The 27,185-nt window shown below is 45.3% G+C and overlaps 1 protein-coding gene across 12 annotated transcripts in view; it reads left to right on the forward strand.

The window, feature by feature from the left end:
- The first annotated feature begins 259 nt into the window (after positions 1-259).
- Positions 260-27,185, forward strand: part of LOC106607991 (syntaxin-binding protein 5) — a 155,777-nt gene continuing 128,851 nt past the window's right edge. For 8 of the 12 annotated variants that reach the window (XM_014205546.2, XM_014205551.2, XM_014205554.2 and 5 more), the window contains exons 1-2: positions 260-900; positions 22,956-23,053. In XM_014205546.2, the coding sequence (XP_014061021.1) occupies positions 760-900; positions 22,956-23,053 (239 nt within the window). In that variant the 5' untranslated portion in view covers positions 260-759. The remainder of the gene's footprint in view (positions 901-22,955; positions 23,054-27,185) is intronic. The other 4 variants (XM_014205556.2, XM_014205547.2, XM_045720951.1 and 1 more) reach the window with 1 other exon arrangement.

Raw genomic sequence — 27,185 nt, forward strand, 5'->3', positions numbered from 1 at the left:
TGTGTGTGTGTGTGTGTGTGTGTGTGTGTGTGTGTGTGTGTGTGTGTGTGTGTGTGTGTGTGTGGGTGAGAGAGAGAGAGAGAGAGAGAGAGAGAGAGAGAGAGAGAGAGAGAGAGAGAGAGAGAGAGAGAGAGAGAGAGAGAGACAGAGAGAGAGAGACAGAGAGAGAGAGAGAGAGAGAGAGAGAGAGAGAGAGAGAGAGACAGAGAGACAGAGAGCGAGAGAGACAGAGAGATAGATAGAGAGAGAGACAGAGAGATAGATAGAGAGAGAGAGAGGTAGAAGAGAAAGAGGTAGACACATTGTTTGTGAGGAGAGATAAGTAAATTGTTTGTGAGGAGAGATAAGTAAAGTGAGCAGCGTCGGTCGCGCTTCAATCAAACATCCGGGTGCTTAAAAGCGCAGAAGCACCGCTGCAGCTGCGTTTCCGCGTTGACTGAGCGGAGAGAGTGGAGGGGAGGGGAACGGCGAGAGCGAGCGAGCGAGCAGCGGAGACGCAGTGGGACACAGAGTCGGAGAAAATTACATAGACGCACCACAGCCACACAACAAATAAATAGAGAATCGAACATTGAGCGTCAAGGAGCCCGACCTGAGTGGTGCGCGGCCGAAACCCTTTTCACTATGTAAAACCACCAGCTAAAATGTGAGATTTACGGAGGACATCAGAAGAGAGCGAGAGAGAGGCTTTACCCCCTTATCTTTACCGGGTCATCTCAATTTTGCTTTCCGTCGTCATCGCAGTGTTTCTGGGGTAAAATGAAGAAGTTTAACATCAGGAAGGTGCTGGACGGCCTAAAGGAGCAGGCGTCTTCCTCTGTTTCGTCTGGCCAGTCGGGCGCCCCGGAGAACAATTTGATGCACGAGACCCTTCAGTCCGAGAATTTTCAGCTCTGCAAGGTGGGCGAGTCAGATGCAGTTTATAATGTAGCTGTATCCAACATAACAGTCTGTGAATGAATGTTGGTGTTTGCGTGTGTATGTTTCTATTTTCTCACTGCATATTGGCAACCCCTACTCTCAATATTGATACAGGTTCAAATTAACGCGCCGCCAACTATATATTATTTATAGCCTACAATGTTATGGTTATCATCTGATGGACGGTTCGGCTACTATTGCCTACTTACTGCCTTTGCCTCGTCTTTTTCGTTATCTGTTATGAAAAGGTATTATAACAATGAGAATTTGCTGGTTTAGACACACTGTCCATTACCAAGGTTTGGCAATCCAGCCTGTAATATGCGCATATGTCGAATGCGCTTTCTATATTACCAGAACCAATATAGAATAGTATGTTCATCATGATTTAGCGTTTATTTACACGCATCCCATCATTAGCCTATACTTTTGTAAAAATCGAATAAATGCATACATATAGGCCTATCCTCCCTTCCGTTAAAATACACTGGCTTGCTTCATCGCTCATGTCATGTGCACTTCGCATGAACTGTCATACGGAGGGGTTGGGCTAAAAGAACCTGCTTCTTGCATAATCTATGCTCCGCTTGGATTAACATGTCCATCGCTGGATCCCTGGAGGGTTGATACAGCGGCGATCAGTTTCCCACCATACACACCCTCCAGTTCACTCACCCGATCCCCTCATCTATCCATAGCGGGAGAATGCCTCTGAAATTAGTAGGCCCGTTTTATTATGCACTGGCACCCCTTCCTCCTTGAATTAGACAGGACAGAAGAATGGATGGGGTTAATAAACACTCACATTCAATGCACATGCACGCACTGCCGGTAAAACAGCTGGAACGAATTTAGCCCATCATAGGCAACCACAGCAAATTTATGTTAGGTTATAGTTGATAGGATGCTTTGCTTTCTAGTCAAACGGACAACCCTTGGCTTGAATTGTCGCCGATGCAATGTATTTCTCGCCTTCTTATTATGGCGCTGCATACGCGTGTGCGCGCATGTTATTTTTGTCGAATTCAATGGTCCAGACTATGCCCTAACACTATATTGAAATCAACACCCATATAAGAGCTATATTATTATAGCCCTTAGCGTACCAGCGATTTAAAAACGCAGGCCTCCGTATTGGTGAAGTGTTTATTTGCGTCGCAAGAGCGCATGAAGGTTTAAACATTTGCGCATGGCTAGAACCGCGAAATATCTGGAATGGTTGACTAGAATGTACAGCCTAGGCTACAATATGTTATATCTCCAATGATTTGCGTTTTTGACCGAGCCGCGTCCTGAAGAGTCATAATTGGGTTGGCGCTCCAGGCGCATGGTCTAGGGAAATCATCCAAAGCCCCCCGCTTGTTGCGATGTAATCAACCCGCAATGCCCGGCCCATGTTGCGGCTCCTGCCTGCGCGTGTGCAGGTGTCTGCTACGGTGGAGCGGCACTTACATAATATGCTTTAGCCCTCTGCTCGGCATTTAAACGCCCACACCAGTATAAATTCACATTTTCAAGCTGAAACACAAGTATCAGACCATACCCATGATTATGCACAACTATTTAAATCAATAAGTCATCGTTTTAGTCAAAATATGATATATTGGGCTTGAAGTGATAAATCCGAACTGCCCACTTCCAGGAAATCCGTATCAATGCTGTGTCTTTTTTATGAGATTATGTGGAAATTGCTTTTAGTTTACATTTCGTTTCAAGGGCTGGGTTTTATTTGAATGTTACCACCCACCAGCATAGCATTGTTTAGAAGTCAGAAACACCTGCAAAGTTGTTCCTCTTGGGGAGTGCCGACAAAGCCAAAAATAGGGGATGCAAATGTATGCTTTTGCACCTCCAGAAAATTGACATAATCCATTGGAAAATTTGACAATTTTCGCTTATGTTTTAAATCTAATCTGTATTAAACAAACAAAATAAATATGAACATTTTGCAACCCTAACCCTAAAGTCTTGCTTCGCTACATGCTTCACTGCTTTGATTGGTGCAACTAATGCACAAGTGTCAAACCTGTAATTAAGCAATATGGCCAGAATAGATATGGTATATGGCCAATATCAAATCAAATTTTATTACTCACATGCGCCGAATACGACAGGTGTAGACCTTACAGTGAAATGCTTACTTATGAGCCCCTAACCAACAATGCAGTTAAAAAAAATACAGATAAGAATAAGAAATAAAGGTAACAAGTAATTAAAGAGCAGCAGTGAAATAACAATAGTGAGACTATATACAGGGGGGTACCGGTACAGAGTCAATGTGTGGGGGCACCGGTTAATTGAGGTAATATGTACATGTAGGTAGAGTTTTTAAAGTGAGAGTAGCAGCAGCGTACAAGAGAGGGAGGGGGTGGGGGGCAATGCAAATAGTCTGGGCAGCCATTTGATTAGATGTTCAGAGTCTTATGGCTTGGGGATAGAAGCTGTTTAGAAGCCTCTTGGACCTAGACTTGGCCCTCCGGTACCGCTTGCCGTGCGGTAGCAGAGAGAACAGTCTATGACTAGAGTGGCTGGAGTCTTTGACCCTTTTTAGGGCCTTCCTCTGACACCGCCTGGTATAGAGTCCTGGATGGCAGGAGGCTTGGCACCAGTGATGTACTGGACCATTCGCTACCCTTTGTAGTGCCTTGCAGTCGGAGGCCGAGCAGTTGCCATACCAGGCAGTGATGCAACCAGTCAGAATGCTCTTGATGGTGCAGCTGTAGAACCTTTTGAGGATCTGAGGACCCATGACAATCTTGATCTTTTCAGTCTCCCGAGGGGGAATAGGTTTGGTTGTGCCCTCTTCACGACTGTCATGGTGTGCTTGGACCATGTTAGTTTGTTGGTGATGTGGACACCAAGGAATATGAAGCTCTCAACCTGCTCCACTAGAGCCCCATCGATGAGAATGGGGGCGTGCTCTGTCCTCTTTTTCCTGTAGTCCACAATCATCTCCTTTGTATACCAATATACCACGGCTTATGGCTGTTCCTAGGCACGATGCAAAGCGAGGTGCCTTTTTGCTATTATAAACTGGTTATTAACGGAATTAGAGCAGTAAGAATACATGTTTTGTCATACCCATGGTATACGGTCTGATATATCACGGCTGACAGCAAATCAGCATTCAGGGCTCAAACCACCAGGTTATAATGAAAAATAAAAAGGAAAATGCTGCACACTGCTGTTCATGCTCCCAGAACTGCATGAAAAGACACGTTTATGGGTAAAAATTCCAGATCACTTTCTGACAAACAGTTTTCGGGAGTTGTCACGGCTTCAGCACACCCTGCGTGAACGTTGGGAAATGAACATGTTGGTGTTCAGACGACGTGAACGGGTCTGTATCCTCGCGTGATCTGGTTGAGTATTCGATGAAAACTTATCTGGGAACGAACAGTCACTCTCAGGTTTCCTAACGTGTACTGCAGGGAACGCACACTGTTGTGTGTGTGCCTGTCTGAAAAACCCCCGATCACTCTTCCCACCATTGAAACTCTTGTAAACCTACAACCCTCACTCTCCCACCTCCTACAAATCCCCCAAAATCTTGCAGTTAGGAAGGCGTCAGGGCATGCGTCTCAGAGCTAGAGGTGAGCTAGAGGTGGGATCGAACCAGGGTCTGTAGTGACACCTCTAGCTCTAGGTGGTGAAAATCCTGCTGGAAAATGTAGCTAATATTATTGCTAATTTGCTACCCTAGCTGCAGTAGTCAACACTAAAACAATCTTTAGTCTTGTTTACAAAAGATAACTTTACTATGTGCTGTTACTATTAAACATCCACTTGCCAAACTATGGTGGCCCATATTGGACAAACTGGTGAAACACATTCACGTCCCTGCAAAGGGTAGCTAGTTAACGTTAGGATACACAATGCTACTTATTTATTTATTTATTTATTTAACTAGGCAAGTCAGTTAAGAACAAATTCTTATTTACAATGACAGCCTACCCCGGGCCAAACCATAACCCGGACGACGCTGGGCCAATTGTGCACCACCCTATGAGATGACCAATCACGTCTGGTTGTGATACAGCCTGGGATCGAACCAGGCTCTCTAGTGACACCTCTAGCTCTGAGATGCAGTGCATTAGAATGCTGCGCCACTCGGGAGCATCCAAACTCACATTATACATTCTGAACAATTTAAAAACAAACATGAGTTAAATTGCAATCTTTGTATAATTTTGTTATTGTCATTGACGTAAAATCTTCAACCAATTAGAAATGAGTAGGCCTAGCTAGGTATAATGTTACACACCACAAAATTCAAAGTGAAGTCTATTTGTCATATGCACAGAATACACTGGCTGGGCGGTAAAAACATAAAATAAACTATACAGGTATGCATTCACTGACTTGTTTGGATTTTTACTTTCACTTTTATTACAACATTTTCATTTTTGATTTGTTACGTTCAATAATACAGTAATGACTCCGGAAAATGATGGCAATCATCTGTTTTTATTGCCAGAAAGAACTGCCTTCTGCAGACAACTAAGAAAGTTCGCTTGCAAGAGCAACAATTCAGACAACTTTGGGAGTAAAGACCCCAAGAAATCAGGTGACTACCCCAAGTGGTGAAAGTAAGAACTGCAATTTAATCCATAAATGCAGTCAAATCGAAGAACAATAATTCTGTCAATGAAATTATTTTAAATTTTTTTGCGAAGTAGAGGCATACTTAGACAAAAGACAAATTACACACTGTGTGAATGACATCACATTAGTGCAGTGAATGAAGAAATTTATGAAAATGCTGGACTTTAACAAGTAACTATGCAAATGGTAAGCATTGCTTAGTACAAAATCCTATAAAAGTAGATTTTGATTCCTACGCAATGTTCTACAAATGAGATTACTTCCCTGTCAGTTTTGTCCTATTATTTTTGGTTGAACATTAAAGCAATCAGAATGGAGAAAGCACTTTAAAACCACTGATAATTCATTTGTTGCTGTCATAGGGCCATGCACTACCCATAAAGCATATATAAAACTTGTATTATTCAGAAACATCAAACAACAGAATCATCACCATCATACTGTCAAAAATGAGAAAAAGAAAGTATTCAAACCCCTGAGTCAATACATGTTAGAATAACCTTTGGCAGCGATTACAGCTGTGAGTCTTTCTGGATAAATCTCTAAGAGTTTTGCACCTCTAGCTCTGAGATGCAGTGCATTAGATTGCTGCGCCCCTCGGGAGCATCCAAACTCACATTATACATTCTGAACAATTTAAAAACAAACTTAAGCACCAGCTGTCAGAGCAGCTCACAGATCACTGCATCTGTACATAGCCTATCTGTAAATAGCCCATCCAATCTACCTCATCCCCATACTGTATTTATTTATTTATCTTGCTCCTTTGCACCCCAGTATCTCTACTTGCACATTCATCTTTTATTTAATTGCTATATTGTAATTACTTCGCCACCATGGCCTATTTATTGCCTTAACTTACCTCATTTGCACTCACTGTATATAGACGTTTTGTTTTCTTTTGTTCTACTGTATTATTGACTCTATGTTTTGTTTATTCCATGTGTAACTCTGTGTTGTTGTATGTGTCGAACTGCTTTGCTTTATCTTGACCAGGTCGCAGTTGCAAATGAGAACTTGTTCTCAACTAGCCTACCTGGTTAAATAAAGGTGAAAAAAAAAATGTATACCTGGATTGTACAATATTTGCCCATAATTATTTTCAAAATGCTTCAACCTCTGTCAAATTGGTTGTTGATCTTTGCTAGACAACCATTTTCAAGGTTTGGCATAGATTTTCAAGCATTTTTAAGTCAAAATGGTAACTCGGCCACTCAGGAACATACAATGTCTTCTTTGTAAGCAACTCCATTGTATATTTACATTTATTTGACCTTGTGTTTAAGGTTATTGTCCTGCTGAAAGGTGAATGAATCTCCCAGTGTCTGTTGAAAAGCAGACTGAATGAGGATTTAATCTAGAATTTTGCCTGTGCTTAGCTCCATTCTATTTATTTTTTATTCTGAAAAACTCCCCAGTCCTTATCGATTACAAGCATACAAATAACATGATGCAGTCACCACTATGCTTGAAAATAGGGAAAGTGGTACTCAGTAATGTGTTGGATTGGATTTACCCCTAACATAACACTTTGTTTTCCTGAAAAAAAAGTGAATTGCTTTGCCACATTTTTTGCAGTATTACTTTAGTGCCTTATTGCAAACAGGATGCATGTTTTGGAGTATTTTAATTCTGTAAAGGCTTCCTTTTCACTCTGTCAATTAGGTTAGTTTTGTGGAGTAAGGACAATGTTGTTGATCCATCCTCCGTTTTCTCCTGTCACAACAACAACCATTAAACCCTGTAACTGTTTTAAAGTCACCATTGGCCTCATGGTGTAATCCCTGAGCGCTTTCCTTCGTACCGACACCTGGGTTAGGAAGGACATCTGTATCTTTGTAGCGCCTGGGTGTATAGATATACCATCCAAAGTGTAACTAATAAAATCACCATGCTCAAAAAGATAATCAACGTCTGTTTTTATTTTTATTTGTACCCATGTACCAATTTTACATATTCTTTTTTATTTAACCTTTATTTAACAAGGCAAGTCAGTTAACAACAAATTCTTATTTACAATGACGGCCTACCCCAGCCAAACCCGGGCTACGCTGGGCCAATTGAGCGCCGCCCTATAGGACTCCCAATCGCGGCCGGATGTGATGCAGCCCAATAAGTGCCCTTCTTTGTGAGGCATTGGAAAACCTCCCTGGTCTTTGTGGTTAAATCTGTGTTTGAAATTCACTGCTCAACTGAGGGACCTTACAGATAATTGAATGTGTGTGGTACAGAAATCAGGCAGTCATTCAAAAATCATGTTAAAGACTATTATTGCAACTTATTATGTGACTTGTTAAGAATTTTTACTCCTGAACATATTTATGCTTGCCACAACAAAGGGGTTGAATACTTATTGACTCAAGACATTTCAGCTTATCATTTAAAATTATTTGTATTTATTTTTTGAAAAACATAATTCAAATTTGACATAATATTGTTTGTAAGCCAGTGACAAACAATCTCAAATGGATGTTTGGGCTTGGCCAGGCTCTCCTGGCCACAGTCCAGGGCTATCACAGAGGTAGGGGTGAGGGGAGGTGGCAGCGGGGGAGGCGGAGGGGTATGATGGGATTGGAGCTGTTGGAGTAGTTGCTGTCTCTGTCCCTGCGGTCGAGGCTGCTCCGCTTCTACTACTACTGCTGTGGTTGTGTGTGTGGTGGTTACGTTGTCTGCTGTGGTTGTGTGAGTGGTGGTTACGGTGTCTACTGTGGTTGTGTGTGTGGTGGTTACGGTGTCTGCTGAGGTTGTGTGTGTGGTGGTTACGGTGTCTGCTGTGGTTGTGTGAGTGGTGGTTACGTCTGCTGTGGTTGTGTGTGTGGTGGTTACGGTGTCTGCTGTGGTTGTGTGAGTGGTGGTTACGGTGTCTGCTGTGGTTGTGTGTGTGGTGGTTACGGTGTCTGCTGAGGTTGTGTGTGTGGTGGTTACGGTGTCTACTGTGGTTGTGTGAGTGGTGGTTACGTCTGCTGTGGTTGTGTGTGTGGTGGTTACGGTGTCTGCAGTGGTTGTGTGAGTGGTGGTTACGGTGTCTGCTGTGGTTGTGTGAGTGGTGGTTACGGTGTCTGCTGTGGTTGTGTGAGTGGTGGTTACAGTGTCTACTGTGGTTGTGTGTGTGGTGGTTACGGTGTCTGCTGTGGTTGTGTGAGTGGTGGTTACGGTGTCTACTGTGGTTGTGTGTGTGGTGGTTACGGTGTCTGCTGAGGTTGTGTGTGTGGTGGTTATGGTGTCTGCTGTGGTTGTGTGAGTGGTGGTTACGTCTGCTGTGGTTGTGTGTGTGGTGGTTACGGTGTCTGCTGTGGTTGTGTGAGTGGTGGTTACGGTGTCTGCTGTGGTTGTGTGTGTGGTGGTTACGGTGTCTGCTGAGGTTGTGTGTGTGGTGGTTACGGTGTCTACTGTGGTTGTGTGAGTGGTGGTTACGTCTGCTGTGGTTGTGTGTGTGGTGATTACGGTGTCTGCTGTGGTTGTGTGAGTGGTGGTTACGGTGTCTGCTGTGGTTGTGTGTGTGGTGGTTATGGTGTCTACTGTGGTTGTATGAGTGGTGGTTACGTCTGCTGTGGTTGTGTGTGTGGTGATTACGGTGTCTGCTGTGGTTGTGTGTGTGGTGGTTACGGTGTCTGCTGTGGTTGTGTGAGTGGTGGTTACGGTGTCTGCTGTGGTTGTGTGTGTGGTGGTTACGGTGTCTGCTGTGGTTGTGTGAGTGGTGGTTACAGTGTCTACTGTGGTTGTGTGTGTGGTGGTTATGGTGTCTGCTGTGGTTGTGTCAGTGGTGGTTACGGTGTCTGCTGTGGTTGTGTGAGGGGTGGTTACGGTGTCTGCTGTGGTTGTGTGAGGGGTGGTTACGGTGTCTGCTGTGGTTGTGTGAGTGGTGGTTGTGGTGTCTACTATGGTTGTGTGAGTGGTGGTTACGGTGTCTGCAGTGGTTGTGTGAGTAGTGGTTACGGTGTCTGCTGTGCTTGTGTGAGTGGTGGTTACGGTGTCTGCTGTGGTAGTGTGAGTGGTGGTTACGGTGTCTGCTGTGGTTGTGTGAGGGGTGGTTACGGTGTCTGCTGTGGTTGTGTGAGGGGTGGTTACGGTGTCTGCTGTGGTTGTGTGAGTGGTGGTTACGGTGTCTGCTGTGGTTGTGTGAGTGGTGGTTACGTCTGCTGTGGTTGTGTGAGTGGTGGTTACGGTGTCCGCTGTGGTTGTGTGAGTGGTGGTTACGGTGTCTGCTGTGGTTGTGTGAGTGGTGGTTACGGTGTCTACTGTGGTTGTGTGTGTGGTGGTTACGGTGTCTGCTGTGGTTGTGTGAGTGGTGGTTACGGTGTCTGCTGTGGTTGTGTGTGTGGTGGTTACGGTGTCTGCTGTGGTTGTGTGAGTGGTGGTTACAGTGTCTACTGTGGTTGTGTGTGTGGTGGTTATGGTGTCTGCTGTCGTTGTGTGAGTGGTGGTTACGGTGTCTGCTGTGGTTGTGTGTGTGGTTGTTACGGTGTCTGCTGTGGTTGTGTGTGTGGTGGTTACGGTGTCTGCTGTGGTTGTGTGAGTGGTGGTTGCGGTGTCTACTGTGGTTGTGTGAGTGGTGGTTACGGTGTCTGCTGTGGTTGTGTGAGTGGTGGTTACGGTGTCTGCTGTGGTTGTGTGAGGGGTGGTTACGGTGTCTGCTGTGGTTGTGTGAGTGGTGGTTGCGGTGTCTACTGTGGTTGTGTGTGTGGTGGTTACGGTGTCTGCTGTGGTAGTGTGAGTGGTGGTTACGGTGTCTGCTGTGGTTGTGTGAGTGGTGGTTACGGTGTCTGCTGTGGTTGTGTGAGTGGTGGTTACGTCTGCTGTGGTTGTGTGAGGGGTGGTTACGGTGTCTGCTGTGGTTGTGTGAGTGGTGGTTGCGGTGTCTACTGTGGTTGTGTGAGTGGTGGTTACAGTGTCTGCTGTGGTTGTGTGAGGGGTGGTTACGGTGTCTGCTGTGGTTGTGTGAGTGGTGGTTACGGTGTCTGCTGTGGTTGTGTGAGGGGTGGTTACGGTGTCTGCTGTGGTTGTGTGAGTGGTGGTTGTGGTGTCTACTATGGTTGTGTGAGTGGTGGTTACGGTTTCTGCTGTGGTTGTGTGAGTGGTGGTTACGGTGTCTGCTGTGCTTGTGTGAGTGGTGGTTACGGTGTCTGCTGTGGTAGTGTGAGTGGTGGTTATGGTGTCTGCTGTGGTTGTGTGAGGGGTGGTTACGGTGTCTGCTGTGGTTGTGTGAGGGGTGGTTACGGTGTCTGCTGTGGTTGTGTGAGTGGTGGTTGCGGTGTCTACTGTGGTTGTGTGTGTGGTGGTTACGGTGTCTGCTGTGGTAGTGTGAGTGGTGGTTACGGTGTCTGCTGTGGTTGTGTGAGTGGTGGTTACGGTGTCTGCTGTGGTTGTGTGAGTGGTGGTTACGTCTGCTGTGGTTGTGTGAGGGGTGGTTACGGTGTCTGCTGTGGTTGTGTGAGTGGTGGTTGCGGTGTCTACTGTGGTTGTGTGAGTGGTGGTTACAGTGTCTGCTGTGGTTGTGTGAGGGGTGGTTACGGTGTCTGCTGTGGTTGTGTGAGTGGTGGTTACGGTGTCTGCTGTGGTTGTGTGAGGGGTGGTTACGGTGTCTGCTGTGGTTGTGTGAGTGGTGGTTGTGGTGTCTACTATGGTTGTGTGAGTGGTGGTTACGGTGTCTGCTGTGGTTGTGTGAGTGGTGGTTACGGTGTCTGCTGTGCTTGTGTGAGTGGTGGTTACGGTGTCTGCTGTGGTAGTGTGAGTGGTGGTTACGGTGTCTGCTGTGGTTGTGTGAGGGGTGGTTACGGTGTCTGCTGTGGTTGTGTGAGGGGTGGTTACGGTGTCTGCTGTGGTTGTGTGAGTGGTGGTTACGGTGTCTGCTGTGGTTGTGTGAGTGGTGGTTACGTCTGCTGTGGTTGTGTGAGTGGTGGTTACGGTGTCTGCTGTGGTTGTGTGAGTGGTGGTTACGGTGTCTGCTGTGGTTGTGTGAGTGGTGGTTACGGTGTCTACTGTGGTTGTGTGTGTGGTGGTTACGGTGTCTGCTGAGGTTTTGTGTGTGGTGGTTACGGTGTCTACTGTGTTTGTGTGAGTGGTGGTTACGTCTGCTGTGGTTGTGTGTGTGGTGATTACGGTGTCTGCTGTGGTTGTGTGTGTGGTGATTACGGTGTCTGCTGTGGTTGTGTGTGTGGTGGTTACGGTGTCTGCTGTGGTTGTGTGAGTGGTGGTTACGGTGTCTGCTGTGGTTGTGTGTGTGGTGGTTACGGTGTCTGCTGTGGTTGTGTGAGTGGTGGTTACAGTGTCTACTGTGGTTGTGTGTGTGGTGGTTATGGTGTCTGCTGTGGTTGTGTGAGTGGTGGTTACGGTGTCTGCTGTGGTTGTGTGTGTGGTTGTTACGGTGTCTACTGTGGTTGTGTGAGTGGTGGTTACAGTGTCTGCTGTGGTTGTGTGAGGGGTGGTTACGGTGTCTGCTGTGGTTGTGTGAGTGGTGGTTACGGTGTCTGCTGTGGTTGTGTGAGGGGTGGTTACGGTGTCTGCTGTGGTTGTGTGAGTGGTGGTTGTGGTGTCTACTATGGTTGTGTGAGTGGTGGTTACGGTGTCTGCTGTGGTTGTGTGAGTGGTGGTTACGGTGTCTGCTGTGCTTGTGTGAGTGGTGGTTACGGTGTCTGCTGTGGTAGTGTGAGTGGTGGTTACGGTGTCTGCTGTGGTTGTGTGAGGGGTGGTTACGGTGTCTGCTGTGGTTGTGTGAGTGGTGGTTACGGTGTCTGCGGTGGTTGTGTGAGGGGTGGTTACGGTGTCTGCTGTGGTTGTGTGAGTGGTGGTTGCGGTGTCTACTGTGGTTGTGTGAGTGGTGGTTACGTCTGCTGTGGTTGTGTGAGTGGTGGTTACGGTGTCTGCTGTGCTTGTGTGAGTGGTGGTTACGGTGTCTGCTGTGGTAGTGTGAGTGGTGGTTACGGTGTCTGCTGTGGTTGTGTGAGGGGTGGTTACGGTGTCTGCTGTGGTTGTGTGAGGGGTGGTTACGGTGTCTGCTGTGGTTGTGTGAGTGGTGGTTACGGTGTCTGCTGTGGTTGTGTGAGTGGTGGTTACGGTGTCTGCTGTGGTTGTGTGAGTGATGGTTACGGTGTCTGCTGTGGTAATGTGAGTGGTGGTTACGGTGTCTGCTGTGGTTGTGTGTTTGGTGGTTACGGTGTCTGCTGTGGTAGTGTGAGTGGTGGTTACGGTGTCTGCTGTGGTTGTGTGAGTGGTGGTTACGGTGTCTGCTGTGGTTGTGTGAGTGGTGGTTACGGTGTCTGCTGTGGTTGTGTGAGTGGTGGTTACGGTGTCTGCTGAGGTTGTGTGTGTGGTGGTTACGGTGTCTACTGTGGTTGTGTGTGTGGTGGTTATGGTGTCTGCTGAGGTTGTGTGTGTGGTGGTTACGGTGTCTACTGTGGTTGTGTGAGTGGTGGTTACGTCTGCTGTGGTTGTGTGTGTGGTGATTACGGTGTCTGCTGTGGTTGTGTGTGTGGTGATTACGGTGTCTGCTGTGGTTGTGTGTGTGGTGGTTACGGTGTCTGCTGTGGTTGTGTGAGGGGTGGTTACGGTGTCTGCTGTGGTTGTGTGTTTGGTGGTTACGGTGTCTGCTGTGGTTGTGTGAGTGGTGGTTACAGTGTCTACTGTGGTTGTGTGTGTGGTGGTTATGGTGTCTGCTGTGGTTGTGTGAGTGGTGGTTACGGTGTCTGCTGTGGTTGTGTGTGTGGTTGTTACGGTGTCTGCTGTGGTTGTGTGTGTGGTGGTTACGGTGTCTGCTGTGGTTGTGTGAGTGGTGGTTACGGTGTCTGCTGTGGTTGTGTGAGGGGTGGTTACGGTGTCTGCTGTGGTTGTGTGAGTGGTGGTTGCGGTGTCTACTGTGGTTGTGTGTATGGTGGTTACGGTGTCTGCTGTGGTATTGTGAGTGGTGGTTACGGTGTCTGCTGTGGTTGTGTGAGTGGTGGTTACGGTGTCTGCTGTGGTTGTGTGAGTGGTGGTTACGGTGTCTGCTGTGGTTGTGTGAGTGGTGGTTACGGTGTCTGCTGTGGTTGTGTGAGTGGTGGTTACGGTCTCTTCTGTGGTTGTTGTGAGTGGTGGTTACGGTGGGGGTTGGGGGGGGCAGTAGGGGGCTACCATGGGGTGACCCGTGTAATAGGGGTCTTCCGGGTAATGGGGTGCTTTGTATGTCCCGACTGAGGAGGGGACAGCAGAGGAGGAGCATGGCAACATGTCCCGGGGAGAGTTTTATTTAATAAATGTTTTTATTTCACCTTTATTTAACCAGGTAGGCTAGTTGAGAACAAGTTCTCATTTACAACTGCTACCTGGCCAAGATAAAGCAAAGCAGTGTGACACAAACAACAACACAGAGTTACACATGGAATAAACAAACATACAGTCAATAATACAATAGAGAAAGTCTATATACAGTCTATATACACTGGGGTGATAGATGTGCAGAAGATGAGTGTGCAAGTAGCGGTACTGGGGTGCAAAGGAGCAAAATAAATAAAATAAATAACAATATGGTGATGAGGTAGTTGGATGGAATATTTACAGGTTGGCTATGTACAGATGCAGTGATCTGTGAGCTGCTCTGACAGCTGGTGCTTAAAGCTAGTGAGGGAGATATGAGTCTCCAGCTTCAGTGATTTTTGCAGTTTGTTCCAGTCATTGGTAGCAGAGAACTGGAAGGAGAGACGGCCGAAGGAGGAATTGGCTTTGGAGGTGACCAGTGAAATATACCTGCTGGAGCGCGTGCTGCGAGTGGGTGCTGCTATGGTGACCAGTGAGCTGAGATAAGGCCTTGGCTCTACCTAGCAACGACTTATAGATGACCTGGAGCCAGTGGGTTTGGCAATGGATATGAAGCGAGGGCCAGCCAACAAGAGCATACAGTTCGCAGTGGTGGGTAGTATATGGGGCTTTGGTGACAAAACAAATGGCACTGTGATAGACTGCATCCAATTTGCTGAGTAGAGTGTTGGAGGCTATTTTGTAAATGACATCGCCGAAGTCAAGGATCGGTAGGATGGCCAGTTTTACTAGGGTGTGTTTGGCAGCATGAGTGAAGGATGCTTTGTTGCAAAATAGAAAGCCTACTCTAAATTACATTTTGATGGGAGATGCTTAATGTGTGTCTGGAAGGAGAGTTTACAGTCTAACCAGACACCTAGGTATTTGTAGTTGTCCACATATTCTAAGTCAGAACCGTTCAGAGTAGTGATGCTGAACGGGTGGGTAGGTGTGGGCAGCGATCGGTTGAAGAGCATGCATTTAGCTTTGCTTGCATTTAAGAGCAGTTGGAGGCCACGGAAGGAGAGTTGTATGGCATTTAAGCTTGTCTGGAGGTTTGTTAACACAGTGTCCAAAGAAGTGCCAGAAGTATATAGAATGGTGTTGTCTGCGTAGAGGTGGATCAGAAAATCACCAGCAGCAAGAGCGACATCATTGATGTATATGGAGGAAATAGTCAGCCCGAGGATTGAACCCTGTGGCACCCCCATAGAGACTGCCAGAGGTCCGGACAACAAGCCCTCCAATTTGACACTCTGAACTCTGTCAGAGAAGTAGTTGGTGAACCAGGCTAGGCAGTCATTTGAGAAACCAAGGCTGTTGAGTCTGCCGATAAGAATATGGTGATTGGCAGAGTCGAAAACCTTGGCCAGGTCAATGAATACAGCTGCACAGTATTGACTCTTATCGATGGCCGTTATGATATTGTTTAGGACCTTGAGCGTGGCTGAGGTGCACCCATTACCTGATCGGAAACCAGATTGCATTGCGGAGAAGGTACGGTGGGATTCAAAATGGTTGGTGATCTGTTTGTTACTTGGCTTTCGAAGACCTTAGAAAGGCAGGGTAGGATAGATATAGGTCTGTAGCAGTTTGGGTCTAGAGTGTCTCCCCCTTTGAAGAGGGGGATGACCGCGGCAGCTTTCCAATCTTTGGGGATCTCAGACGATACGAAAAAGAGGTTGAACAGGGTAGTAATAGGGGTTCCAACAATAGTAGTCACTGTTGATCAACGGCCCAGGGCTGTATTCAACATGTCTGACAAAAACACAATGACAGAAAGAGGGTTTAGATAAAACAAAAGTTGGCACATAGAATTCTTTGATCCTAATGAGTAGAAATACACTGCTCAAAAAAATAAAGGGAACACATAAACAACACAATGTAACTCCAAGTCAATCACACTTCTGTGAAATCAAACTGTCCACTTAGGAAGGAACACTGATTGACAATAAATTTCACATGCTGTTGTGCAAATGGAATAGACAACAGGTGGAAATTATAGGCAATTAGCAAGACACCCCCAATAAAGGAGTGGTTCTGCAGGTGGGGACCACAGACCACTTCTCAGTTCCTATGCTTCCTGGCTGATGTTTTGGTCACTTTTGAATGCTGGCGGTGCTTTCACTCTAGTGGTAGCATGAGATGGAGTCTACAACCCACACAAGTGGCTCAGGTAGTGCAGCTCATCCAGGATGGCACATCAATGCGAGCTGTGGCAAGAAGGTTTGCTGTGTCTGTCAGCGTAGTGTCCAGAGCATGGAGGCGCTACCAGGAGACAGGCCAGTACATCAGGAGACGTGGAGGAGGCCGTAGGAGGGCAACAACCCAGCAGCAGGACTGCTACCTCCGCCTTTGTGCAAGGAGGAGCAGGAGGAGCACTGCCAGAGCCCTGCAAAATGACCTCCAGCAGGCCACAAATGTGCATGTGTCTGCTCAAACGGTCAGAAATAGACTCCATGAGGGTGGTATGAGGGCGCAACGTCCACAGGTGGGGGTTGTGCTTACAGCCCAACACTGTGCAGGACGTTTGGCATTTGCCAGAGAACACCAAGATTGGCAAATTCGCCACTGGCGCCCTGTGCTCTTCACAGATGAAAGCAGGTTCACACTGAGCACATGTGACAGACGTGACAGAGTCTGGAGACGCCATGGAGAACGTTCTGCTGCCTGCAACATCCTCCAGCATGACCGGTTTGGCTTTGGGTCAGTCATGGTGTAGGGTGGCATTTCTTTGGGGGGCCGCACAGCCCTCCATGTGCTCGCCAGAGGTAGCCTGACTGCCATTAGGTACCGAGATGAGATCCTCAGACCCCTTGTGAGACCATATGCTGGTGTGGTTGGCCCTGGGTTCCTCCTAATGCAAGACAATGCTAGACCTCATGTGGCTGGAGTGTGTCAGCAGTTCCTGCAAGAGGAAGGCATTGATGCTATTGACTGGCCCGCCCGTTCCCCAGACCTGAATCCAATTGAGCACATCTGGGACATCATGTCTCACTCCATCCACCAATGCCACGTTGCACCACAGACTGTCCAGGAGTTGGAGGATGCTTTAGTCCAGGTCTGGGAGGAGATCCCTCAGGAGACCATCCACCACCTCATCAGGAGCATGCCCAGGCGTTGTAGGGAGGTCATACAGGCACGTGGAGGCCACACACACTACTGAGCCTCATTTTGACTTGTTTTAAGGACATTACATCAAAGTTGGATCAGCCTGTAGTGTGGTTTTCCACTTTAATTTTGACTGTGACTCCAAATCCAGACCTCCATGGGTTGATAAATTGGATTTCCATTGATTATTTTTGTGTGATTTTGTTGTCAGCACATTCAACTATGTAAAGAAAAAAGTATTTAATACAATTATTTCATTCATTTAGATCTAGGATGTGTTATTTTACTGTTCCCTTTATTTTTTTGAGCAGTATATATATATAATTTATATAATAACAACATGTGGATAATTGCTTAGACGCTGCTCATTAAAGCCCTTGAATGCCAGCACCTCTGCAGCCAGGGCAACAATCTCAGAAGACAGCCTCCACCGGATAACTGAAGACTGCACAGAAACAATTAGAACAGAGGATTGAATAGTGATACATTACACAAAAGCAAGCAATGAGAGTGTCAAGTATGAGGGCCCATAAAGGTAAATCGTAAATACCATACTGAACAAAAATATAATCCCAACATGCAGAAATTTCAATGATTTTACCGAGTTACAGTTCATATAAGGAAATCAGTCAATTTAAATAAATTCATTAGGCCCTAATCTATGGATTTCACATGACTGGGGAGCCAGGCTCAGACAATCAGAATTCGTTTTTTCCCATAAAAGGGTTTTACTACAGACAGAAATGCTCTTCAGTTTCATCAGCTGTCCGGGTTGCTGGTCTCAGACGATCCCGCCGGTGAAGAGCTGGATGTGGAGGTCCTGGGCTGGTGTGGTTACACGGGGTCTACGGTTGTGAGGCCGGTTGGACGTACTGCCAAATTCTCTAAAACAACATTGGAGACGGCTTATGGTAGAGAAATGAACACTAAATTCTCTGGCAACAACTCTGGTGGACATTCCTGCAGTCAGAATGCCAATTGCATGCTCCCTTTAAACTTGAGATATCTGTGGAATTGTGTTGTGTTGGCCTTTTATTGTCCCCATCACAAAGTGCAGCTGTGTAATGATCATATTGTTTAATCAGCTTCTTGATATGCCACACCTGTCAGATGGATGGATTATCTTGGCAAAGGAGAAATGTTCACTAACAGGGATGTAAATACATTTGTGCATAAAATTTGAGACAAATACGATTTTTGTGCTTGTGGAAAAATTCTGTGAACTTTTATTTCAGCTCATGAAACATAGGACCAACACTTTACACGTTGCGCTTATATTTTTGTTCAGTAGACATGAAAATGGCAGTTGGATGGTTGCGATGAGCCCTTGGTGAGCATACAGAGTCTGGGCCGTGTAGGAGCCACTCACAATCAGGTCATAATACTTCTGCCTCTGCTGACCTGCAGATACACACACACAAACATGCCCATAAGACAAGGTCGTCATATCTTTCAAAAATACTTACCTGTACAAAGATATTGAGTACTATCGTTTTCCATGTCTGCCTAAACACCTCTGTGCTTCAATATGTTTTTTTCCCCACACACAAAATCAAACACTAACAAAAAATCAAACCACAGAGACATGAAGCCTTGTCCTACCTAGATATCCAATTGAGAGTGAATGATGTTGCTCATGACAGAGGTTTTGTGCAGTTGTTTGACCGAGTTGTTAGCCTCCCTGGTGCTGGTGAAAAGCACACGGGTCAGGCCCAGGTGCTTACGGGTCTTGGGGTGAAACAATATATCCACCTCCCCAAAAATGGCGCACATCTCGGCCAGGAAGGACTCCTTGATGTTGTCATTGAGGAGAGTGAAAGTCACCTCCCTGGGGGAATGGGCTCAACAAAGAACTCATCCAGCTTTTTTTTTTGGGGGGGGGTATAAGTGAGGCAAGTGGAAGTGTGTGTTAAGGGATGAATACAGGAGTTAGACATTTAGTCATTTAGCAGACAGACAGTAAGTACATTCATCATAAGGTAGCTAAGTGAGACAACCCCATATCACAGTCATAGTAGGTACATTTTTACTTAGATAAGGTCAGTAAAGTCAGTGCTGGTAAGAAAAGAAGAGGGCCAGAGTTAGTGCAAGAAAGACAAGGGTTTTAGTAGAGGGGGTGGGGGGCTGTGGGATACATCAAGATATTTGGTGTCGAGGAAGGTTTTCAGATGTTTTCAGAAGATGTGCAGGCACTCGGCTGTCCTGACATTACGGGAAAGCTGTGTGCCTGGACCAGATCCTACAAGGTTGAGGGTCCCACAAATCTCCCACTAGGGAACCCCAATTCCTGTAGACTGTGGAGAAATGACAAGAGTCAAAGGCTCATGTTACAATAAAGTTCAACAACCACACATGCAGCAATCTCAGACATAACAGAAGTCATGTAAAAACAATACTAACCGGCACACAGAAATTGTTTTCAAATAGGTCGCCTATTTGACTGATAACACCTAGCCTACAGCCCAATACATTTTAAACTACATCTTATGTCTTATGTCTTAGATTGTAACAATTCCTCTACATTCCTTTTTTACAAATGACCCACTCAATCTCTAGACCAGATTTGTTTGCACTAAGCTGCAGTGGTAAAAGCCTACTGTCAAGAAATTACAATGACTACGTGACATATAATTCTGAAACACAATCCAGTTGATACATTTACAAAATGTCATTGCATTCATGCGTTGTATAAGTTTATCATTAGAAACATCTAACCGATACTGGCAGTTAACTTAACACTGAATAGACACTTGTTAGCCAGCTATAACATTCACAATTCCAGAGGTAACAATGCAAAAACAGTCTTAACGTTATTATCAGTTTATATTACCAGCATTGATCCACGTAGACTCGAGAAAAATAGACTTGCCATCTTTATCAATCAAATAGTCTGTAAGACTACTGTCAAGAAATGACATTAGCAATGTGACATAGCTAGCTAATTCTAAAACACAATCCAGTTGATAAATGTATAGAATGTCGTTGCATACATGCATTGTTATTTCTAACCTAGCTAGCTAGCATACTATAAACTCGCTCCAGCCTGAGTTGCTGTCAAAACAATGATAGCAATGGTACACTCTAGCTAGGGTAGCTAGCTAGTTGTTTAGCTAACTAGCATACCACTAACGTTCATTTCAACCCGCTAGTAATGATTCTTTTGATAACCACGTTAACAGGATGTAACATTGGTAAAGTAGCTAGATACTTCAGCTCACATTAACTTGCTAGATATATATAAACTCTGTTAGCATGTGTGACTAACATTAGCTTGAATACTTGGTTTAATTTAGCTAGAACATTAGCTTGCTCAGTTAGCAAAAAAACTATAATGAACAGTCACCTGCAAAAGAAAATTCAAGGAACTTGTTTATCTATTTTGTTGTGCTATTACATTTGTATTGGTGTTTCGTGTCCGATGTGCTCAGGGTGTTGTAACATGTCATTTGCGATGTGCATCATGAGCCAAGTCACTGTAGCCTATAATGTCACTTCCCCTGTAAGAACCATGAGCACGGACTGACTTGGCTTTGCTGTTGTGCAGCTGAAGCCTGCCAGCAGCCTGCCAGCATCCTACCTACCAAAGATTGTACCGTGTCCATTACAAAGTAGAAAAACAAATGTCTCTTATGGAAGATGCCAAAAGTTTGGAGACAATAATAGATGGCGAAGTCAAAAATATTGGTTTCCGTCTATGGCGAAGTTTTCACTATTATGCTTACGACAAATCCAGAACCAGTAGCCAGCTGACTAATGTTTTGAATACGGTGTAGTAAAAAACCTGCAAAAACAGATAGCATTAGCTAGCTAGATAAGGTTAGCAAGATAGCAAACTAATGTTCGCATGCTAAGTAGCTACACTGACAGCTTTCAATTTGTTGATGTTTCTCCAGTCCACGTGGAAATCACCAGGACATTCTTTCCCACCCCCAATTCGTGAATATATATACAATAGTGACCTCTCATTCAGAGAAAAAAAAGAAGAATAAGAGGAAAAAAGCCAAAAATGAAGCTTGGAAAGTGGCTACTGAGACCAGTGACAATCATAACCCAATAGAAAACGCTGAGGTTAATAAGGTAACCCGAAGGCGGTGCAGCTCTCTGCAGAATATAAAACAAGGCAGCCAAACATCAATGCTGGCTTTCATTCAAACAATCCGGAATCAACAAACACCCAAGTGGCCCAGGGTACCAAGCTCCCCATCAGAGTCTGGAGTTAGGTCACTCGCCGAAAAAAAGTCTGATATGGAGGATGTCATTCTGAGAGAAGTGGAGAAAAGTCTCCTTAATTAGCCACCCAGACCGAAATCATTGATGAATGGTGGAACATGCATGATTGAAATAATCTATATTTGAGTAGCCTATATTATCTGGTTCAGAGAAGGACATCTGTGTATGTGAGCATAACCTCTGTTGCTAACATGGCTTTTCAAGAGAATGAGCAATCTGCAGATAACTTTTTCAAACCATCCATCAGGCTAAAATGCTCTGGGACCCTCGTTCCAAGCCTAGACGAATATTGGGAGGTCATTTGAAAATTCATAGCATTATTTCTAAGAGTGAACGGGTAGAACATTTATTGAATGAGTCTAATCTTGATTTTTTTCAGTTTCTCTTGAACATGGCTGAAGAAATTGTCTCCTATTTCAGCCTTTAATGTTGCTGGATAGTCCATATTCAGGAGCAACAGGGGAGAGTGCAGGGGGGATGGATTGATTATGTACATGGAAGATAACTTTAAATTCAATCGTAACATATGGAAACATGCTAATGACCTTAAATGTATGGGGCTGAATGTCTTCCACTCCCCTCATATGTCTCTCACTATAATTGGATTATATCAACCACTAACATCTGATATATCGTTTTATGACCTTCTAAATGCCATGCTTAAAGAATGTGACTATAAGAAGGAGGTCATCTTCATGGGCGATTTCAATATAAATTGGGAAAACAAAACGTGCAGGAAAAAACTCTAAGACTATTTCAACCTGACTCAAATAATACAAGGTCCAACCAGAGTAACACAGTCATCCCAGACTCAAATTGATCTGGTGTTTACTAACAGACCTGATCGAAAAACTAAGTCCACTAACTTACAAACTGCCGTTTCTCAAATCAAATTGAATTGGTCACATACACGTGTTTAGCAGATGTTATTACGGGTGTAGCGAAATGTTTGTGCTTTTAGTTCCGAGAGTGCAGCAATATCTGAAAAGTTACTTTGGTGTTTAGAAAGCTCACTAAAAAGAGATTTAAGTACTTTACACCACTGCAATTATAGAATAAATGTTTCTCATATCGATGCCACATAGGCTGTTTTCTAAATGAGAATTTGTTTTTTAGGGGCACTTGCTCTTTAAGCAAACAAATGGGCTACAACAACCTGCCTAACTGACTGACTGACTGACTGATGCAATACTCCAGCAGCAGCATATTGTGGTAGACCTGTCACGCCCCAATGTGAAGGGTTTTATTACAGTAGTAATGTAATCACAATTAGCTGCTATGTGGGAGGTGCCATAAAAAGAGATCACCCACTGGGCAAAAACTGGTTGAATCAACATTATTTCCAATTAATTTCAACCAAAAATTGTAATGTGATGATGTTCAATCAATGTGGAAAACGTATAGGAATTTCATCTTTTTTTCACCCAACTTTTAACCTAAATCCAAAGATAAGGTGACAGTTTTCGTTGATTTCACATTGAATTCACGTTTGTTGACAACTCAACCAAATGTAAATCAAAACTAGACGTTGAACTGGTGTTGTTGCTAGTGCACACACAATATGATGGAAGCCAACCTTTAGGCCTATACATTAAACATCACAGTTTAATTGTTGTTGTGCTCATGTTTTGCTGTTCCTTTGCCTGTAATTTCAAGTGTTCATTCACAGACTTCAAATTGCGGTTTGAGTAAATATATTGATGTTGAATTATGTGGACACAAAACTACTCTATTGAGAGAATGCTTATTCCAACTAAACCTGATTTGTATCTGTTGTTTCCTCATCGTCCTGCTTTGCTGCCATCTCATTGGACGCCCAGACTGTCCGTCATGGCTTCCCCTATCAGCCGTCGTCCATGGCCCATGACCCAGTCCAGAAGATCCTGGCCATTGGGACCCAGAGCGGGGCCCTCAGACTGTATCCTTTCTGCTCTGTGTGGTGCTGTGTTCAACTCCATTGATCTGTTTGTGTTGTGTACACTAGCCCCTGGGTCCCTGAGGGGGAGGCCCTGTTTGGGGCTGCTCTCAGTCCAGCCCAGACCAGCAGCAGGTAGGTGGATGGATGGATGGATGGATAGAAAGACAATCAGAATGCCCTTGGAAGAGCAGGTTGAGCTCATGGGTGTTTATGTATACTCATTCTATCTATGTCTAATAGCACATATTACAGTAAAATGGCATGTTACACTGTAAAACAAAAAGAAAGCCTATTCTTTACTCTTAATCCTTGATATAGAGCTAGCAGCCAGTTTACAGGGACAACAGCTTTCTGTGCTTTATAACACAGAGCAGTGGAATGGCACCCCAGGGAGCCATAGCTACAGAGAGTACCTGCCCGCTATCTCGCCTCTTGCCTGCCTGCCTGCGTCAGGCCCCTTTACTGTTCCAGCATGTGTTCTCCCTGAAAGTAGCTCATTAAGATGTGATTACTGTCTGCCTTTCTGTCCCTCCTTGCTTTTCCCCGTTTCTGTCTCTCCCTGCTGTCTGCGTTTCTGACTCTCCCTGCTGTCTGTCTTTCTGTCTTTTCTGTCTCTCCCTGTTGTCTGTCTTTCTGTCTCTCCCTGTTGTCTGTCTTTCTGTCTCTCCCTGTTGTCTGTCTTTCTGTCTCTCCCTGTTGTCTGTCTTTCTGTCTCTCCCTGCTGTCTGTCTTTCTGTCTTTTCTGTCTCTCCCTGTTGTCTGTCTTTCTGTCTCTCCCTGTTGTCTGTCTTTCTGTCTCTCCCTGTTGTCTGTCTTTCTGTCTCTCCCTGTTGTCTGTCTTTCTGTCTCTCCCTGTTGTCTGTCTTTCTGTCTCTCCCTGCTGTCTGTCTTTCTGTCTCTCTCTGCTGTCTTTCTGTCTCCCTGTTGTCTGTCTTTCTGTCTCCCTGCTTTCTTCTACACATGGGCTTAATGTCTACTTTCATCTGAATGGAAAGGTGAGACAAAAAAATTGTCTCAGTGCTACTGGTGCAGGATGACAGTGCCCTAAGATACTGATCTAAGGTCAGTTTAGCATACTATTTGCATTGGTATTAGATTGGTGTCAATCAAGATGGAACCACAGAGTTGTTGATATGCTGGCTATGCTGGTCAGTTTACGCTGAGACAACATGTGCTTTTTTTGACCACTTGAGCTGAAGTTAAACCATCAGTGAATGGTTTGGTGATTCTTCCTCCTCACTGATGTTGGTAGCTTTGAATTTGAGAGAGGAGAGAAGCATCTTAACTTCAGTCATATCTTTGATTGATGTCGATCAGATAGAAATAGGTTTTTATCTCAGGGAGAGGAAGGTGAATGGGGAGTCATGCAACCACCCACGCTGTTCCCTTCTCAGATCAGTGCTCTAGATGACGAATTGGCCTGCTTTTGCCTAATCTGAAGACGAAGATGCCTGATACAGAAGATATGCTGTTATTGGTCCTTTTTTGTCCTTTGATGAAGAGGATTTCTAGGAAGCTGAGTGTCTAGTTGTAGGCATTTGTTAGAGCTGTAGTTATGTAGCAATATATTTGCATTATGTCTATAACGTCTGCCCTGTAGCTCTATGTCTGCCCTGTAGCTCTATGTCTGTCCTGTAACTCTATGTCTGCCCTGTAGCTCTATGTCTGTCCTGTAACTCTATGTCTGCCCTGTAGCTTTATGTCTGTCCTGTAACTCTATGTCTGTGGTGTGGCTCTATGCTGTGAGTGCCTGCTATCTTTTTTCAATGTGTCTGTGGCGAGGCTGTTTGCGGTACTGTCCTCTCCTTTCCTCCCGTGGAGGATTACAGGATGTGGCAGATCAAGGGCCTGAGCCTGGCAGCGGGTAGTGCTGAGCGGGCTGGAGGACCAGGGGATGAGGAGAGGACAGGAAAGGATCCTCAGATCTGCCAGCCTAAGTGAATGCCCTGTGATCCTAAAAACGGTCCTATTTGTGATGCTGGGCAGGGTTAGGAGTATGTGTTTTCTGTCCCTTTGGTGTCGTCTGACTGAGAGTGAGAGAGGCTGGGGAAAGAGAGGGGAGAGAGAGACAAACACTCACATACACATACACACGTTTGTTGTACTATACTTGTGGGGAACAAACAATTGATTCCCATTCAAAATCCTATTTTCCCAAACCCCTAACCCTAACCGTAAGCCTAAAATAGCCTTTTTCCTGGTGGGGACTGGCGAAATGTCCCCACTTTTCTTTGTTTTACTATCCTTGTGAGGACTTTCGGTCCCCACAAGGATAGTAAAACCAAAAACACAGACAGACAGACAGACAGACAGACAGACAGACAGACAGACAGACAGACAGACAGACAGACAGACAGACAGACAGACAGACAGACAGACAGACAGACAGACAGACAGACAGACAGACAGACAGACAGACAGACAGACAGACAGACAGACAGACAGACAGACAGACAGACAGAGAAAGAGAAAGAGAAAGAGAAAGAGAAAAGGGTTCTGTTTGTCTGTCTGTTGATGTCATACTCCACCTAGCTGCTCAGGTTAGGCCCGTGCAGCTCCTGGGCCTTGCACCAGAATATTACTTATATTGTTCTGTGTGTTGTATTTTTTCGAATCCCCGAGCCGACTAGCTTAACCCTTATTTCTCCTGTAAGTTGCTCTGGATAAGAGAGTCTGCTAAATGATTAAAATAATTAAATGTACTACACACACCATCTCAATTGTTTCGGACCTATCTGCATCATAGGCATATCTCTGCCGCAACATATTGTCTCACAATATGTGGAGAGCAATTGAAAGATGTCTGTCTGCACCAGAAGTTTAGCTACAGTATATTAAATGATCTGCTCATTGAAGTGAGAGAGAAGGGACTGTATTACTAATACAGACTGCAGAATGACCATATTACAGATGGAATGAGAGGAATAGCCCTACCTTGGGAAACCTCTCTGAGGGTACTTCCCTCCTTCACGGAACCACTGATCTAACATGACCAGATCAGTGAAATGTTTGCAGTGGTTTCGAGGCTTTCATCTACCCATCTGGCATACAGCACAAGATCAGTGATGGCTTCCAGAAATGGAGGAAACAAGGAAGGAGGGGTTTCCACAGTATTGAACCAGGCCCGTGCACAGTCTCTGGGTGTGTGTTTTGGGTGACCTGTTGGTGTTTCTAGTGGGCAGTGTCCAGGGTTGTCGCTCCGCACATCAACAGATTATCTCATCTGCACACACACACACACACACACACACACACACACACACACACACACACACACACACACACACACACACACACACACACACACACACACACACACACACACACACACACACACACACACACACACACACACATGGCTAAAACGCAACATTGAATCACAATGTACACTACATGGCCAAAAGTAGGTAGACACCCCTTTAAATGAGTGGATTTGAATATTTCAGTCACGTCCATTGCTGACAGGTGTATAACATCGAGCATACAGCCTTGCAATCTCCATAGACAAACATTGGCAGTAGAATGGCCTTACAGAAGAGCTCAGTGACGTTCAACATGGCACAGTCATAGGATGCCACCTTTCCAACAAGTCAATTCGTCATATTTCTGCCCTGCTAGAGTTTCCCCGGTCAACTGTAAGTGCTGCTATTGTGAAGTGGAAGCAATGTCAGCACAAGAACTGTTCGTCGCGAGCGTCATGAAATGGTTTCCAGGGCCAAGCAGCCGCACACAAGCCGAAGATCAACATGCACAATGCCAAGCGTTGGCTGGAAGGGTGTAAAGTTTGCCGCCAGTGGAAACGCGTTCTCTGGAGTGATGAATCATGCTTCACCATCTGGCAGTCCGACGGACGAATCGGACTTTGGCGGATGCCAGGAGAACACTACCTGCCGAGTGCATAGTGCCTGGGGCTGTTTTTCATGGTTTGGACTAGGCTCTTCAGTTCCAGTGAAGGGAAATACTAACGCTACAGCATACAATGACATTCTAGACAATTCTGTGCTTCCAACATTGTGGCAACAGTTTGGGGAAGGCCCTTGCGTGTTTCAGCATGACAATGCCTCTGTGCACAAAGCGAGGTCCATACAGAAATGGTTTGTCGACATCGGTGTGGAAGAACTTGACTGGCCTG

This window comes from Salmo salar, chromosome ssa06 (assembly GCF_905237065.1).
Source record: "Salmo salar chromosome ssa06, Ssal_v3.1, whole genome shotgun sequence".
In the NCBI taxonomy this organism is placed as follows: domain Eukaryota; kingdom Metazoa; phylum Chordata; class Actinopteri; order Salmoniformes; family Salmonidae; genus Salmo; species Salmo salar.